This window comes from Strongylocentrotus purpuratus, unplaced genomic scaffold, assembly GCF_000002235.5.
Source record: "Strongylocentrotus purpuratus isolate Spur 01 unplaced genomic scaffold, Spur_5.0 spur5_scaffold_3, whole genome shotgun sequence".
Taxonomy (NCBI): Eukaryota; Metazoa; Echinodermata; class Echinoidea; order Camarodonta; family Strongylocentrotidae; genus Strongylocentrotus; species Strongylocentrotus purpuratus.
In genome coordinates this window covers 25,491,417-25,507,535 of record NW_022145609.1, presented here as the reverse complement: position 1 = coordinate 25,507,535, position 16,119 = coordinate 25,491,417, and the positions used below count along the sequence as shown (strand labels likewise).

General features: G+C 38.9%; 1 protein-coding gene across 2 annotated transcripts; it reads left to right on the top strand.

Moving 5' to 3' along the window:
* Positions 1 to 3,673: 3,673 nt before the first annotated feature.
* Positions 3,674 to 15,709, top strand: LOC115918974. Of its 2 annotated transcripts, XM_030996047.1 has the most exons (7): positions 3,674 to 3,943; positions 4,421 to 4,424; positions 4,642 to 6,441; positions 6,993 to 7,106; positions 7,591 to 7,766; positions 8,276 to 8,388; positions 13,063 to 15,709. In XM_030996047.1, exons 3-7 carry the CDS (start codon positions 4,698 to 4,700, stop codon positions 13,217 to 13,219), a joined length of 2,304 nt encoding a protein of 767 aa, XP_030851907.1. In that variant the 5' UTR covers positions 3,674 to 3,943; positions 4,421 to 4,424; positions 4,642 to 4,697; the 3' UTR covers positions 13,220 to 15,709. The 2 variants fall into 2 exon arrangements, with proteins under 2 accessions (XP_030851907.1, XP_030851906.1); XM_030996046.1 differs by lacking the exon at positions 4,421 to 4,424 and having other exon boundaries at positions 4,643 to 6,441.
* Positions 15,710 to 16,119: the final 410 nt, after the last annotated feature.

Below are 16,119 nucleotides of genomic sequence, written 5' to 3'. Positions count from 1 at the left end.
AAAAACTATTTATAGCACGATATCTGTGAATAAATATACCTTAAATTCGCCATCTTGGAAACGATAAATAGAATAATGCCCTGCCTCCTCCCTCCGTTTTTGATAAAGTCCTGACAAGAAACTCGTTATTTTTTTTTTATTTGGCCTATTAAAGAGTGCGCATACTTTTGATAATTAAATTTGTCGATTAAATTTCAAAAGAGAGCAAGAACGTTTAATAAACGGAACCTGATAACTGTTACTATACCACCAACATGCAAGGCGGAAAGTACTAGTAGGCCTACTCACTCTTCACAGAAGTTGTATAAAGTGCCTTTTCTAAAGTATAATAGTGCACCATCACTTTTCCTAGAATTAAGAGCCAATATAATATTACCCTGATTACAGCTCTGAGGCTTTTTGTTGACTCTTTTATTTGTTATTAATTGTGCATTGACTATTTTTTTTGTACAGACATCAAAGTTGTACGGATTTAAAAGCAAGACGTGTACTTTGTTTTGCTCTTATTCAATGTTTATTTGACTATGTTAATCCTGCATTGTATAGTAACATAAACAGGTCAGATCAAAAGAAGTTGAAAATTATACAGAAAAAATGGTGAGATTCATCAACTGTTCTCAGTGGTCCAAGAACTCATGTTGGCTACAGCGAATTTCTAAAGCTGTTTTTTTTTTTAAAGTCAACCTAAGATCAAAACAACTCGTATATTACATCACGTGCATAAAATATGTCATATTCGGTCGAATCATTATATTCGATCCAACTTCGATCTTATACAGTAGGCTTGCGGGTGCACCATGTGAGAGAGAGGGAGGATTGAGGAGTCCTGAAAAGGACTCTCGGTAATCTTTCTTGAGGGTTAGTCCTGAAAAGGACTCCTGACGACGGATAGTCAACCTGTTCGAAACTTCGAGCCATTCCCGCCACCCATCCTCTCCAAGCGCTATATAGTTCTTCTTAGAACTATAAGCTAAGAAATATAACCAACAGTCTTTTTTCAAGACTACACCAACAGTCCTTTTCAGGACTACACACCCTCAAGAAAGATTACCGAGAGTCCTTTTCAGGACTCCTCAATCCTCCCTCTCTCTCTCACATGGTGCATCCGCAAACCTTATTCTACATCACCATGCAAGCCGATCTGACTTCGATCTTGTTACTGCACAAGAAATAGCTGATTTAACTTTAACTTACCAGAAATAGTAGGTCGTATATTGGTAATTCGTTTTATTACAATGGCATAAAACATTGGAATTCCCTTTCTAATGATATAAAGGAAATAGAAAACTTTGCTCATGAGATTCAGAGAAGAAAAGCGAATGACATTGTTATATGATTGACATTTTTATTCTTCTACCGGTTCATTTTGCCCCCTTTTGTATATACTTATGTTTTTGTACGTTATAAAAATTCTACATATTCATCATTAGTTTCCTCTTCCTTCTCTCCTCCTCCTCCTTTTCTTATTCTCCTTCTTCTTTTCTTCTTGTACCTATTATCATTTCTATCATCAGTCTGCTGTTTTTAATATTATTATCATCATTATCATCTTTAATAAGTTTTTTCCTTATCGGTTAATAATGTACATGTCTGTCGGGGACCCCACTGGAAATAAGCTCTCGAGCTTTCGTGGGTTATCCTGTTCAAGCTGACTTAATTTTGATCTCTTATTCTTGTATGTTGGAAGCTTGGCGAATAAAAATCAATCAATCAATCTATTTGACTTTGTTATATTTGTATACGGGGTGCTCAAATATATAGAAGAAAATTAGAAGGAAATGAAATAAATTACTACATCTGGTTCTTTATAGAACGATTAGCTCCTGGACAATCACCCCCGGCCAATTACCAGCGGAACAATTACCTCCCCCCCCCCCCGAGGACAACCATCCCCAGGACAATTACCCTCCCCCCCCCCCTGCCTGAAAATTGCCCCCTTTGATAATCCCCCCCCCCCGGACAATTACCCCACGAAAAAAAATCTGATTTTATAGCAAAACCAACCTATTATCGTGTGGACAGCTAAATAGGCGGATATTTTTTTTCGGGGGCATATTCATCGGGGTGGTTGTCCTGAGGGGTAATTTTCCGGGGGTAATTTTCAGGGGTGGGGGCAATTGTGGGGGTAATTTTCCGGTGGGTAAATGTCCTCGGGGGTGTTTGTCCGGAGGGGTAATTTTCCGGGGGTAATTTTCCGGTGGGGTGATTGTTCAGGAGGTAATTGTCCTCAATACGACTATCCTCCTATTAGTCCTATTAAAGATATCGAGCGCTAGCTACTTTACTGCTGACATGCAGGGGCATCTTCAGTTAGGCCAATCTGTAAATGCTTAGTTATCTATAAGGGGCCATGCCTTTACTTTTACCAAATTCGGGAGTGACTTTTCAAATAGGAAGCTTGATCTAATTTGATTTGATTTGATCTGTCAAGCTCAAATATATATCTATAATCACTACATATCTTCAAAAGTCTCAATTCGCCATAGTCTATTCACCGCTTAATTATGTGGCTATAATGCAATACCGTAATTTTGCTTACCCTCCCTTTTGGGCCCCCAATTTTAAAATCCCTCCACCTCCCCTTCGAATAGCCCTACTAGTAAGGACATAATATGATGGAACTGTACGAAATTGAAAAAAATATTCTAGAAAGTTAGGATTTTTAGCAATAAGGGTTTTATACAGCTTAGGTGGAAGTTTTTTTTCTTTCTGGGGTATTTTAGGGCTAACACGTTAGTAACAGGAGGCCAACTTTTCCTTGATTCCAAATTTGGAAAAGGTGGCGTCATAGGCCTATATAGGGGTTTTAAGTTGGAGAGGGATGGTACGTGTGCCCCGGCCGGCCCCTCCCCCAAAATAGAGTCAGCATGTGCACTCCAGCCCGCTGTGCTGTATCGTTTACGGCCGGGCGTATGTGGACGAGGGTGTTGGGAGTATGTTTATCGGGGGGGGGGGGGGGGGAATAGACAACAAAAAATAGACAAAAAAGTACTATATTCTTTGATCATATAATATGCAAATATTTTCTAAACAGTTTATGAAAATGTACTTTTTGTTTTTCTTTTATTGTTGCAATTTATGTTTGAGCCAAAATATCAATGTAAGTGCATCCAGTTTAGTTATGAAGAATATACAAATTTGTTTAATATGAATGATTTGTACAATATGTATTTGATTTTAGAGAAAATAATAACAAATGTTTTTTTTTTAATCCAGGATTCTGTAAAAGCATGCCCATCAGGGGCCACAATTCTGATCCTGAAAAAGAAGATGCCATATATGGGGTTTAAATTGTAAGATGAACAACAACAACAACAACAACAACAACAACAACAACAAACAACAACAACAAACAACAATAACAACAAACACACGCGGCCTGTTCCCTATCCCTTCACGAATCGAAAATGATATAGCAGCCTACGTTCAATAAGATAACAATAATTGCATGTTACGTGCACTTAATGTGATACAAATGCGTTTAAATTTAATATTTTTACAAAAATTATAATTAAATTAATATTTAAACATAATTACAAATATTTTCGTAATGTATAAATAACATTTGATAATGTTTATTACAAAAATATATGCTTTGGAAAACATACATCCGATCGAGTACGATCAATTTGCCATGACACTTATGACGTCATACACAAGCCAGAACTAGCAAAATAACTCAAAACTGGCACAGTGGTGATAAACAGATCGCCGTAAAACATAACAAAATAATGAATAATTTATGTTGAATTCCAAAACTGTGGGAGGCACTACATACGTTTGATGTGACTGTAACTGTTCATCAAGGACTTTGTTGAATGAACTGGAATTGGAAAAAGAAGGAACAAAATAGTGGCGAGTTAGTACGGCCGAAGTCGAAGAAGAGCTCACTGCTCGGCACAGAGTCGGAACGGTACGGCGTGTCGCGGTACGGTGTCTGTCGGTGAGTTTTACTGCACTCCTTGGCTCATCCTCTGATCTTCCATGCATGGCATGGGCCTGGCATTGTTGAGGGTTTGTAATTTGTAAGGCCAAAAGAATGACACAGCATAGCCCAGATCTATGCCATTTAACTAAGCATGGGAATTCAGGAGTGAAGGCAGATTATGACGAAGAAGAAGTAGACTAGACACTAGTCTACTGGTCTACCAATAATCAACAATTAAAATTAATAATACTTCCTCGACACGAAGAACTTTGCGCATGCCATTGAATGATTGATTGAGCGCTGTAGCCTAGTACATTGTAGATCTACAGTGAATTTTTAGATGATTTGTCATGTAGGCCTATAGTCAATGATAGTAGTAGGTCTATTGACAATATAATAGTAATACACTGTAGACCCTATTGTAGACCTAGACTAGTTGATACATATCTTTTTGAATGATTCGTGAATATTTTCTTACAAAAATTGTTCTAGCGTCTGGATAACCAACCTGTCCAGACACAAATGTGGGTAAAGACTGTTAGTGTTATAGTTTAGACGCTGGTAGAGATACGTTTAATAAAACCATGTCGATAACCAACCTGTTGCTCTTGAATATTATGCAGTATACAAAGTCTGAGAAGTCTGAGGACGATGTACATATTTGTATGTCTAATTTTAATTTTCAAACATGAATCTTTTCTTTATTTTTTCCAGACTGGCTTGGTGGCCTGCAAAAATGGCTCAGCAGTGAGGGATAGAATAAGAAATTATGACAACCAGAGATCTCAGAAAATCTCTTAAAGAGGAGAGCGGAGGTGATGCTCTCCCTCTGCTTGCTCCATCATCCATCGCTGAGGAACGTGCATTTCAAGAGCTGAGACGGAAACAGGAGGCTCGCCGTATCGAGGCAACCCGGACCGAGGGCGATGTTATTCTGGCAGAACGAGGCTATGGGGATGACGAGGATGTAGAGAATCTACTGAGGTTGTCGGCAAAAGAGAAGCGCAAGACAGCCTTGGTGTTCCATGATGCGCTCTTCTTGGTCTTGGACTACCTTCAGTTCTATGCCGTAGTCTTGGCTATTGCTTTGCGGTGGCCATGGCCGTATGCTTGGATGCAGTACACCAGGTTCATCCTCTTTGCAAACCTAGACATCTGGGAATTCATAAAGCTGAATACACCCACCATCTATGAATCCACAGTTAATCGGTTCATACCCAGCTCCCTGCTCCCATTTGATTATCGCTTCTTGTTACTGGCATGGGGTGTTTTCATCTTCCTTTTCATCTCCATCTTTATTTTTATCTACCTGAGCATGTATTATCAGAGGAAGTTCAATCTACTGCTGCAGGTTGCCAGGTTCAAGCGCACTTACCTCTTCCTTGCTCAAGTTCTTGTGATGCCAGTTGGAGTTGCCTTGGGGAAGGTGTTCCATTGCAACGCAGAGAACAATATGGATGTCCACAACGAAACACCTTGCGGGAGTGGAGAGCACATTGCATACATGGCAGTGTCGTTGGCCATCTTCTTTGGGCTGTTCATTTTGCTGCCTGCTTGGATGATCGTGAAGGTCAAGTCTCAGATCTTCAATCTCAAGAAGGATAGCCACGAGTCTCATCTCCAGCTCAAGGAAGCAGAGTACGCACACTCCCTGGACCTCATCTGGGCTCTGAAACACTACCACATGTTTTCATCCTTCAAGCTCTTCTGGACATATTACTACCCTATCATACATTTTCTCAAGTTCATCTTCATCATCGCATATTCTGCTATGTTGTGGTTACCCTCCTGGCAGATGTTAGTCTTCGTTATCCCTGTCCTCCTGTTATTTGCTATCATCATCTTCAAGTGGCCTTTTCGAGTGACCAGCTTCAACTTTCAGCTGGCTATTAACCTCCTCTGCATGTTGGTCATGTCCTTCATGGGTCTCATGCAGAATATGGACGGAGTCGACTCTGTGTTCTTCACCGTATCCTATCTCTATCTTGAACTCCTCGTCATCAACGTATGTTGGCTTGGCATGACTGTCCTTTGGCTCATCTACATCGTTCTCCGCTACTACGGCTGCCTCTGCAGATCGAAACCCTTCTGGCCGCAGCTCACCAGCAACAGCCTGGACAGCCTGGAGGAGAACACCCAGAAGTACATGCGAGCCATCCTGTGTGGACGCATCGTCCTGGAGCAGGCACTCGCCTGTCCTCCACTCTTCAGTCCCGCCCATGAGGTCGCCAGACAGATCCAGATAATCAACGCTTACTGCAGGGAAGCAGAGCTCCTGCAGGACCCCATCCATGACACCCTCTGGGATCTCCTGGATGAACTCATCGAGGCTCACAGTCGCATCTCCCAGACGTCACTCTTTGCAGCGTCAGTCAAGGCATCCATCAAGGAAACTGCACAGGAGTTCATGAAGATCCTACCAGAGTTCAAGAGGAGACTGGCGCAAAGGGAGTACGACTTCTCCCTCATGACATCCAAGAAGCGACGCATGCTGCTCAAAATGTATACCATAGGTCAGTATACTTAATAATATTGAAAAGATTGATTAACTTTTAGTCAATGTACTGCCTTTTTGTTGAAATTTGAGTTAGATGTCCAATTTCCCAAAGGTTTTAATGAAGCACAAGGGAAAATGGTGAATCTAATTAGGCCTCCACATTATATCCTGGTGCATAAAATACAGAGAAAACCCATTTTTTGGTAAAAACCAAGGTACATTATCTTTCTAATTTCCCACAAAAATACTTGAAATCCGATATCATTTTTTTTTCCAGAATAAAATCAGACACTCTTCATGGTTATACCGTACCTGTAATTCAAGTCAAAGCTTTATTTATAATCGATGATGGAATCGTACCAAAGTAAGCCAGATCCCTACTTTTACTGGAGAAACATTCATGTTTTCATGAACTTTGCAAGTTTTTCACATAATCTGTGACAGTTTCACATTCCTAAATAAATGAATCGCAACTGACATATTTTTTGTAAAGTGAACGTTGCTGCAAATATGGCCGTTTAGAATTCACTTAAGAGTCATGCTGCATTTTCATTTGTTACCCTCCAGGAGTGTTTGTGAATGGAAGAGGGTCAAAATCGAAACCAGCTGCTACTATAGAGGCCATGGAGAAGCTCTATAACCCCCAGGTGTCTGTTGTTCTCAAGCACAGAGGGGTGGAAGGTAGGTGGCAATGATGGCAATGATGATGATAATATGTTCTTAAAGCCCCACTGCACTACTTATAGCTACTTGGGCCCTCTATATAGTAAACAATGCCGAGGCGGTGACCATTGTTCCCCCATGGTCCCCTTTTTCTTATGTTAATTGAGAGCTTATTTGATGAGATAACCACCTGTCAGTGACCATGCAGAGAGGTCTAATCCCTCCTGGCCAAACTAGTGCAGATATTGTATGCTTAATCGTATTGCACAAACATTGGAGAAAATGGTGAGAATTCGTTAAGTATCACCCGGCGTAAGATGGACGCTGTTATGAAGTAAAATCAACTTTTCACCAAAATTACCCTAAACAGTATTCCATCAATTGCTGTCAAATATCTGTAGATATGTACTATTTTGTGTGGTGTACTGTTTTGCAAGATGAGTCTCAACCGATCATGCAATGAACGCTTTGTTTTCTCTGTATTAATTCTCTTGACCGTTAGGTGATGATGGGCATTACACGACCGAGTACGATGACAAGCACTTATCCTCTGGCCCAGCAGCCTACAGGTTCAAGCAACGGCAGGCTCCGGCTATCATTATGGAGGAGAAGGAGGACGATGAGGAAGAAGATGAAGGATTGCTACCGATCTGGTTGAGACCACAATCATCTGCATCGGTAATATTAAACATCTTCTTTTCTTTTTCATGCATGAGGAGAGTGTAAAATGAACAAGGTCGTATTTTTTGTTTGTTATTTCATCCTTTGATAATAGCATGCTGCAAACTATGAAACAAGCAAGAGTAGAAAGTATCATTTTGTTGTTTGAGAAGGCTAAAGATAATTCACAAATGCGGCTACATCTGCTAAAAAAATGTAATATCTTTAAAAATATCTCTTAATCTTCATAAATTCATTTTTTTCTCTTCATCTTGATCATAAGCTCTGGCATAGGGATTAAACCCGAATATGAAGTCTGAACATAACTACCTTGGAAATGCCCACATAATATTATACAGTTTTAATTCAGCATGTTCTGTATTATGCAAAACAATTGTAACCATTACCGGTATTCAGATTGTCCTCAAACATTTATTTATGTCCACGCTGCTTCTATGGATGAGAGTTTGTACAGTGGATCTTTGAATAATAATAATAATAATTACATTGTTTTCTGTTTTCAACAGGTTATGTCTGGTATATCATCAATGAATGACGATGATGACCTTGCAGCATTAATGTATGGCATTCCCAGTCGTATAGGTACCGCTGCATCTATGGCGGCCTACAGATCACAGAGGTATGCATGATATGAATGACCAGGCAATCCTGGGCCCCGTCTTACAAATCAATCGCAACTTTTTTGCGATTTATATCAATCGCAACTATGTACATAAGAGATAGGAGACTAACTCTTTGTAAGATAGGGCCCAGGAAATTGGTTGATACAGCTAATTAAATCAAAGTTATAGTTGAGTGCTAGAAGTGAGCACCACTGTTGTGGACAAAGCCTCTTTCAAACAATTATTTAACCAAATTTATCGTCATCTCCTCTTATAGTGTCTCCTCTTAGTGGAAAAGGAAATATTAATTGATATTAATTATACAGACAAGAACTTGAATGGAATGAACCATACCTTCATACATTCAGTACTAGCCATTGTGTATTAATTAGCCTTGTCAGTGTTATGAGTCTAAGCTTTGGAAGATCAAGCAAATTCTGTAAAAGTCAACATGGCTTTCACATTTGATACGTGTTATGCGTAGCAGTAATGAGTTAAAAACAGTGATATTGTGTGTGTGTGTGTGTGTGTGTGTGTTGATTTTTAACATCAATGGTACTATGGTAGAACCTTTGAGAACAAAATACAGTACTTAATATGCAATTATTGCCAAGCAAAGCAGAATTACAATAAATATTTTTGAAAAAGACACTTTTTATATTGGCCTCATACATGTACATACCTGCCAACCAGTACGATTTAGTCGTATTTAGTATGATTTTTAGAAGCAAATACGACAGTACGATATTCCTTAAAAAAATGGCGTGAGGACAACACCTTGGCCTGGGGGAGGATTTTATCCCTAGGTATCGGGCGACGGCTGAGGGCACATCGGGGGAAAAGGGGTGGCCGTGACGGATTCGAAGACCATCTTAAATTATGTACTATCAATGCACGCTCCCTTCGAAATAAATCCACAATTTTTAATGACTTTGTTAAGGATAACAAATGTGATATCGCTGCTATCAGTGAGACATGGCTGTCTGCATCTGATGATGCAGTCATAGCTGACCTCACTCCCCCTGGTTTTGCATTTCTGCACCACCCCAGAGCCTCCAGGCGTGGAGGTGGTGTCGGGCTCCTGTACAGGGACAATCTCTCTGTACATATTAACCAATTAGTTAACTATACAAGTTTTGAATCTATGTCAGCCGTGGTCTCCAATGGCATGACTAGTCTTGAGATCTTAGTCATGTTTAGACCACCAGGTTATCAATCTTTTACATTGTTTATTAATGAATTCTCAGATCTGTTGGATGAGAAATTGTATAAATTATCTCCTCTGGTCATCACAGGAGATCTTAATATACATTTAGACAATCTCTCATCCCAACACACCCAAAGGTTCAATGATCTTGTCGACGGGCATGGACTCTGCCAGTTGGTGACTACGCCTACGCACGACCATGGCCATATCCTTGATGTCATTCTGGTCAGGAACTCCGATAGACTGTTGTACTCTCGCCTACAAGTAATACCCGGTATCTCTGATCATTCTGCTGTTACCTGTTTGCTACGTTTCGACAAGCCCCAGCGGAAAAATGCAACTTTTTCCTCTCGTAATATCAAGGGCATCAACAGGACTGATTTCGCCAACGATGTTACTAACAGTAGCATCATGTCTTCAGCAACAGAGAGCGTCGATGCTGCCGTTATCCGCTACAACTCAGAACTCTGCAGGTTACTGAACTCCCATGCTCCAGCCAAGACTCGGAAAGTAAGAGCTCATCAAGACAGTCCTTGGTATAACCATGACATCACCGAAGCGAAGAAAGAGCGGCGGAGACTTGAGAGGAAATGGCGGGACAATGGAAAGCTCCAGATTGACCGAGAGATGTTTTGTGCTCAGAGAGACCGGGTGAGCTACCTTGTCTCCAAGGCGAAACGTTCATACCACACCAGACTCATCGAGGACTGCGGCGATGATCACAAGAAACTCTACAATGTCGCCAATCGACTCTTGAACCGAAAACAGTCTTCTCCATTGCCGTCATATGTTGATGGCAATTCCATGGCTGAAACGTTTATTCAATTCTTCTGTTTAAAAGTTAAAAAAATCCGAGATAGTCTTAATCCAAATGTTTTACCACTGGAACCTGTCACCTCTTCCACACTAAGGACCTTTCAACATACCACCGCAGATGAAATTCTTTCCCTTCTTCGTAAATTGCCCCCTAAATCTTGTCCATTAGATCCAGTTCCTACCATTCTTTTAAAAGATTGCGCTCCGATATTTGCCCCGATTATATCTCACATTGTTAATCTTAGTATGAATCAAGCCACTGTACCCTCAGTCTTAAAAACAGCACTTATACGCCCTTTGTTGAAGAAACCCTCTTTGGACAATGAATCCCTGAAAAATTACCGTCCTGTGTGTAATCTGCCATTTTTGTTCAAAATTCTAGAGAGAGTCGTGTTCTCTAGACTCTCAGATTATTTGCTGGAACACAATTTATTTGACCCTTTACAGTCGGCTTACCGCCCTCATCATAGTGTTGAGACCCTTCTCATCAATGTTTCAAGCTCAATCTTACGAGAAATGGACTCCGGATCCGTCACTGCCATGGTCCTTTTAGATCTGTCCTCAGCCTTCGACACCGTAGACCACAAAATACTTGTAAATACTCTAACAAGTCTGGGTATCCAGGACCAGGCTCTTGAATGGTTTGAATCCTATCTTTCATGCCATTCACAGTCTGTCCTTTTAAATGGTTTCACATCCTCCCCCAGGCCACTTGGCTGTGGAGTACCCCAAGGCTCTGTGGGCGGGCCCACCTTATTTTCAATATATTTAACCGGTCTCAGAAATGTTTTTCAACGTCATTCTGTTCGTTATCATTTATATGCAGATGACATACAAGTTTTTGTTTCTTTTCCGCCGCATCAAATTCGAGCTTCCCAAACCTTGCAAAATTTGGAAAATTGCATCGCTGATATTGACGCCTGGATGAAGTCACATTCTCTGCTATTAAATCATAGTAAATGCGAATTCATTCTTTTCGGCTCAAAATCTCAGTTGAATAAATTAAATATAGACTCAATTTCTATTTCCGGTAACACCATTCCCTTATCAAATTCATGTCGCGATCTTGGCGTCATTCTTGATTCTCAAATGTCTATGTCTAAACAAATCACAAGCATTTCCAGATCAGTTCGCTATCAATTGCGCAATATTGGCTTCATACGGAAATATCTGACTCGTTCGGCAACAGAGAAACTTGTTCACTCACTTATTTCTTCACGTTTGGATTTCGGCAACAGTTTACTCTATAATTTACCAAATTCTCAAATTGCACAGTTACAAAAAACTACAAAACGCAGCTGCACGCATCATTTCTCTGTCAAGCAAACATAGTCACATTACACCTATCTTACAAAATCTCCATTGGTTGCCTGTAAAAGAACGTATAATTTTCAAAATCCTCCTTTTAGTTCATCAAATCATGAACAGAACAGCTCCTGAATACAACCAGTCTTTAGTTCACCTCTACCAACCCACACGTACCCTCCGATCTTCCAACTCTGGTCTTCTACACATACCGCTTTCAAAGAAATCTTGGGGGGAACGAGCTTTTGCTCATGCCGGACCAGCCCTGTGGAATTCACTTCCACAGGAGCTGAAGAACTCCGACTCTTCAACATCTTTTAAGAGCAACCTTAAATCCCATTTGTTTAATTTTGCGTTTTGAAGACAGACATTCATTCTTTCATTCTTTCATTTTTGCATTTTCTTTCTTATGTAAATGTACACGATTCTTTGTCATGATGTAATGTGTTCCCTTATATTTTGAAGCGCCTTGAGCATTTAATCAAAATGGATAATGGCGCTATATAAATCTCATGTATTATTATTATTATTATTATTAATAAAATATGATTTTAATTTTTTTAAATTTAAAATTGTAAAATAATTTTTTAACTTTTTGTTGAAGTTAATATTTTGTGTGTGCGTCCGCCATTTTCAATGGCAAAATGTCTGTTCTGTCCTGTAAAGTATCCTACAAGCATCTCACATCTGCAATTTGGGGATGTTCATTGGTTCATCGAACATACCAGTCATGACGAAATCATGCATATTCAACCAATGATCAACAAAAAAATTTTTTTCCTGTAGGTAGAAACCCTATGAGGCATTGATCCGCGTAACAACCCATGTTTATTTCAAGAATACAACTTTTGTCAGTAAAATACCACTTTTGGGACTAAAGAATACAGTTTTTGAACTTCAGAGGTTGGCAGGTCTGCATGCACATACCAGTACATATAATGTGCACACATGACAAACTTTGTGGAGCCAAGGTTAATCAAACTATTTTGTTGCACATGTCTAATGGGGCGTTGCAAGAAAGTTGCGATTGATTGCAAGTTGCAAAATTTGCAACTGATATTTGCAATCGATTGCAAATCAACTTTGTCTCCTAAGTTCCCTAGGATTTTGTTAAGGATTAAAGTTTTAACAATTAAATTAAGTTAACTACATCTATCTTTTGTCCCCCCCCCCCCCTCTCCCTCTCTCTCTCTCTCTCTCTCTTACTAATGGGGCGTTGCAAGAAAGTTGAGTTGTGATCAATTGCAAATTTGCAATTAATCGCAAGACTTAATTACGCTTGATTTGGGGGATATGCAATTGATTGCAACTTTCTTAATTATTATAGTTTAAATTCATATTGATTTATTCTTTGCCTCGACAGTTCCGGCTCTGTGCAGGGCAAGCCCTCGAGGGATGGTTCCTCGGCATCTCTTTCCCGGCCACGCTCGTCATCCTCAACCTCTCCTCACTCTTCCCGAGACTCCCTGCTCCCGACCCGCCTTGACACCAACTTCCAAGACATCCCTGAAGAGCTCTAAAGCAGAGATGTGTTGATTGGCAGCATTGTGATAGAGAATGGAAAGATGGGGATAGTTTGAGTATATTTGCGAGTTCAGGCCTGGGCCCTATTTCACAAAACTTGTCATCAGTGACAATTAAATGACAGGTTTTGTTATAAGCTAGTGAAATCCTTGCTTTTGATTGGTTATCAGCAGATTTGTCACTGATTTTTTTTTTCATTTGTCATTGAAAAAATGCTTTGTCAAATAGGTCCCTGTTGTGATCAGGGTTCTCACTATCATGGGGGATATCTTTAGAATTCAAATTTCAGATTTATTTAAAAATTCCCTAGAAAAAGTTACATATACATAGATGCATGAACTTATAAAACATATTAATACAAGTAGAAATTTCCAACATATATGTACAATTAACTCTGCATAAGTCAAATCTGTGGGGACTCCACAAAATAGTTAGACTTATAATGCAAAATTCAACTTACAAAGTTTAAATAACATGTTTTGCATAGTTTGGTTAAAAAAATTGATTCAACCAAGGGAAAATTTGACTTGTGCGACCTCGAGAGATGCAGAGTTAACTGTATATACAAAGGAATAGGCATAGAAATCGAATTGAGAGTCCTTGTTCATTGCAAAAGAACCTCTATGGTTCTGTCAAGGCAACAACCCTTTGGTCAAAAATTCCAAAGGCAAATCCTCCCCTGAGGAGGCTACCGACTTCAGACTTTTTAATGTAAATATCTTGTTCTACTTTCAGCCTGTGTGGCGGAAAGACCAATTTGCATACATGTATTTTGAGATAAAAACACCCCCAGAAATTAAGTAGAAAACTTGCAGTGAGAATTCCACACATGGAGATGATTTGATTCTGTTGGTCACAAAACAAAAGAAACAAAAGAAACAAAAGAGACTAAACAAAATGCATTATATTCAAATTAATGGACTTCACAGTCCTGGCTAAGAACTTATTACTAACTATCAAGGTGGCAATACCATCACACTTCACGGACAACTCATTGTCTTTATTTCAGCATCAGTTTGTTTAAAGACAGAATTGAACTTTAGTAGAAATATGTAGTATATGTGTATAAAGCATAATTTCTTTTTCACTAAATCTCACTTGTATCTTGAATGACATGTAATATACATGTATTTATAAATGTGTGCTGTGTCTAGTAGCAGAATTTTTGTTTTATTTTTACCAGTAGATACATTGTATATCACTCCAATTAAGCTTAGTATTTGTAGATCAATGAAAGAAAGTAAGTGAATTTCTTCATCATTCTATTAATTAGTCTTTCAAAATTGTAATGATTTTATATACATGTATATATCTGAAATTTTATTATCACACTTTTTGTTGGCGTATCATTTGTACAAGTTTGTAAATCAATAAAAAAAGCGAGTGAATATCTTTAATATTCTATTAATCAGTCTTTCAAAATTATAATTATTTGTAAATATATCTGAAATTTTATTACCACATTTTATAATGCAGAATTGTTGAGCTTACATGTATATTTTGATATCAGAATCTGTTGCTTGTCTTTCATCTGTAAACGTCTTTTATTCTGAAAATAATTGTTTACAGATTCATGTCATTGAGAAATTACGCATTTTATATTTTCACATTTGTATCTGTATCAGGAAACTCAATATCCACCTTGATTGAAAATGTAATATTTCACATACATGTACATAGCATCTCGTGTGAAGCTGTTCTACAAAAGAAAACTTAAAACCATTCTTAAATATGTAGCATAAATCTTGATTAGATCTCCAAAAAGACTGGTTCATTCCAAATGATAATCTAGGAATTGTGGGATGGTTTAAAACAAGTACCATAAATCATGATTTAGATCTCCCCAAAAGACCAGTCCATTCAAGATCATTTTGTCTAGGAATCATGGGATGGTATTTTGACAAACTAATTGTTAATGCACAAAGTTGAGGGGAGGGGGGGGGGGGGGTGCTCTTTTAGTTTGTCCCAACTATGGGCTTGTTGAAATATGATTAAAATAAATGTAAATATTCCAGTCGTGATCCAATTTTTTTAACGATCTTGGCACATCGGCACAAAGGCTGTTAGGTCTGGGGCACCGTTTCATGAAACTTGTTAACAAATGTGCTTTCAGACAATCAAATGCAACTTTTTCCTGATAAGAAGTTTTATGAAATGGGGGCCCAGGACTGTCAGGATAACATCACTGCCTTTGAATTACCGTTAGCAAAATACTATTTTAAAGATGTACATGTACCACAATACATGAAGTGGTTCTGTGATCATACTCCCATTTGTTAATAGTACTGCATACATCAGAGTCCGAGGCCGTATGAGAATACTTACATAGCATGTTATGTAGATATGTTTTATATATGTTGGTTGTAACAGAATGTTTGTGAACTTCTTGTGTGTATTCAAATACTAGTATTCCGTCCATCTCATTTGTAAACAAATCATGATCAATGATAATAAACACTAATTTTTCCATATTTCATCACAAAAAATGAAGTCTCTGTGTATGTTTGTATTCAGTGTACCTGGATATGATATATCTACCTGCCCTCTGATACATTCACTTCTAATTTTTCTCCTCTCTCTCTCTCTCTATCTGGGGACAATAAACAGTGAACTTAGAAAAGTACTAGGACAATACATGTAGATCTCTCTTTTCTCATCTTTGTTTTATTTTTTTTCCTCCCCCTCTCTTTTCTTTTGTATCCCCCCCTCTCTCTCTCCTTTTGTATCCCTGTGTCTCTCTCTCACTTCCTGTATCCCCCCTTTCTCACTCTTTATTTCCCTGTATCCCCCTATCTCTCCCTCCTCTGTATCCTTGTATCTCCCTGTGTATATCCATGTATCCCCCTCACTGTATCCCCCCTCTCTCTCTATCTCTCCCTCCCTATCTCCCTGTATC

Coding starts and splice junctions, on each gene's coding strand:
- LOC115918974 (XM_030996046.1), top strand. CDS start 4,698: ATGACAACCAGAGATCTCAGAAAATCTCTTAAAGAGGAGAGCGGAGGT. Junction 6,442..6,992: donor GCTCAAAATGTATACCATAG/GTCAGTATACTT, acceptor GTTACCCTCCAG/GAGTGTTTGTGAATGGAAGA. Junction 8,389..13,062: donor GCGGCCTACAGATCACAGAG/GTATGCATGATA, acceptor TTGCCTCGACAG/TTCCGGCTCTGTGCAGGGCA.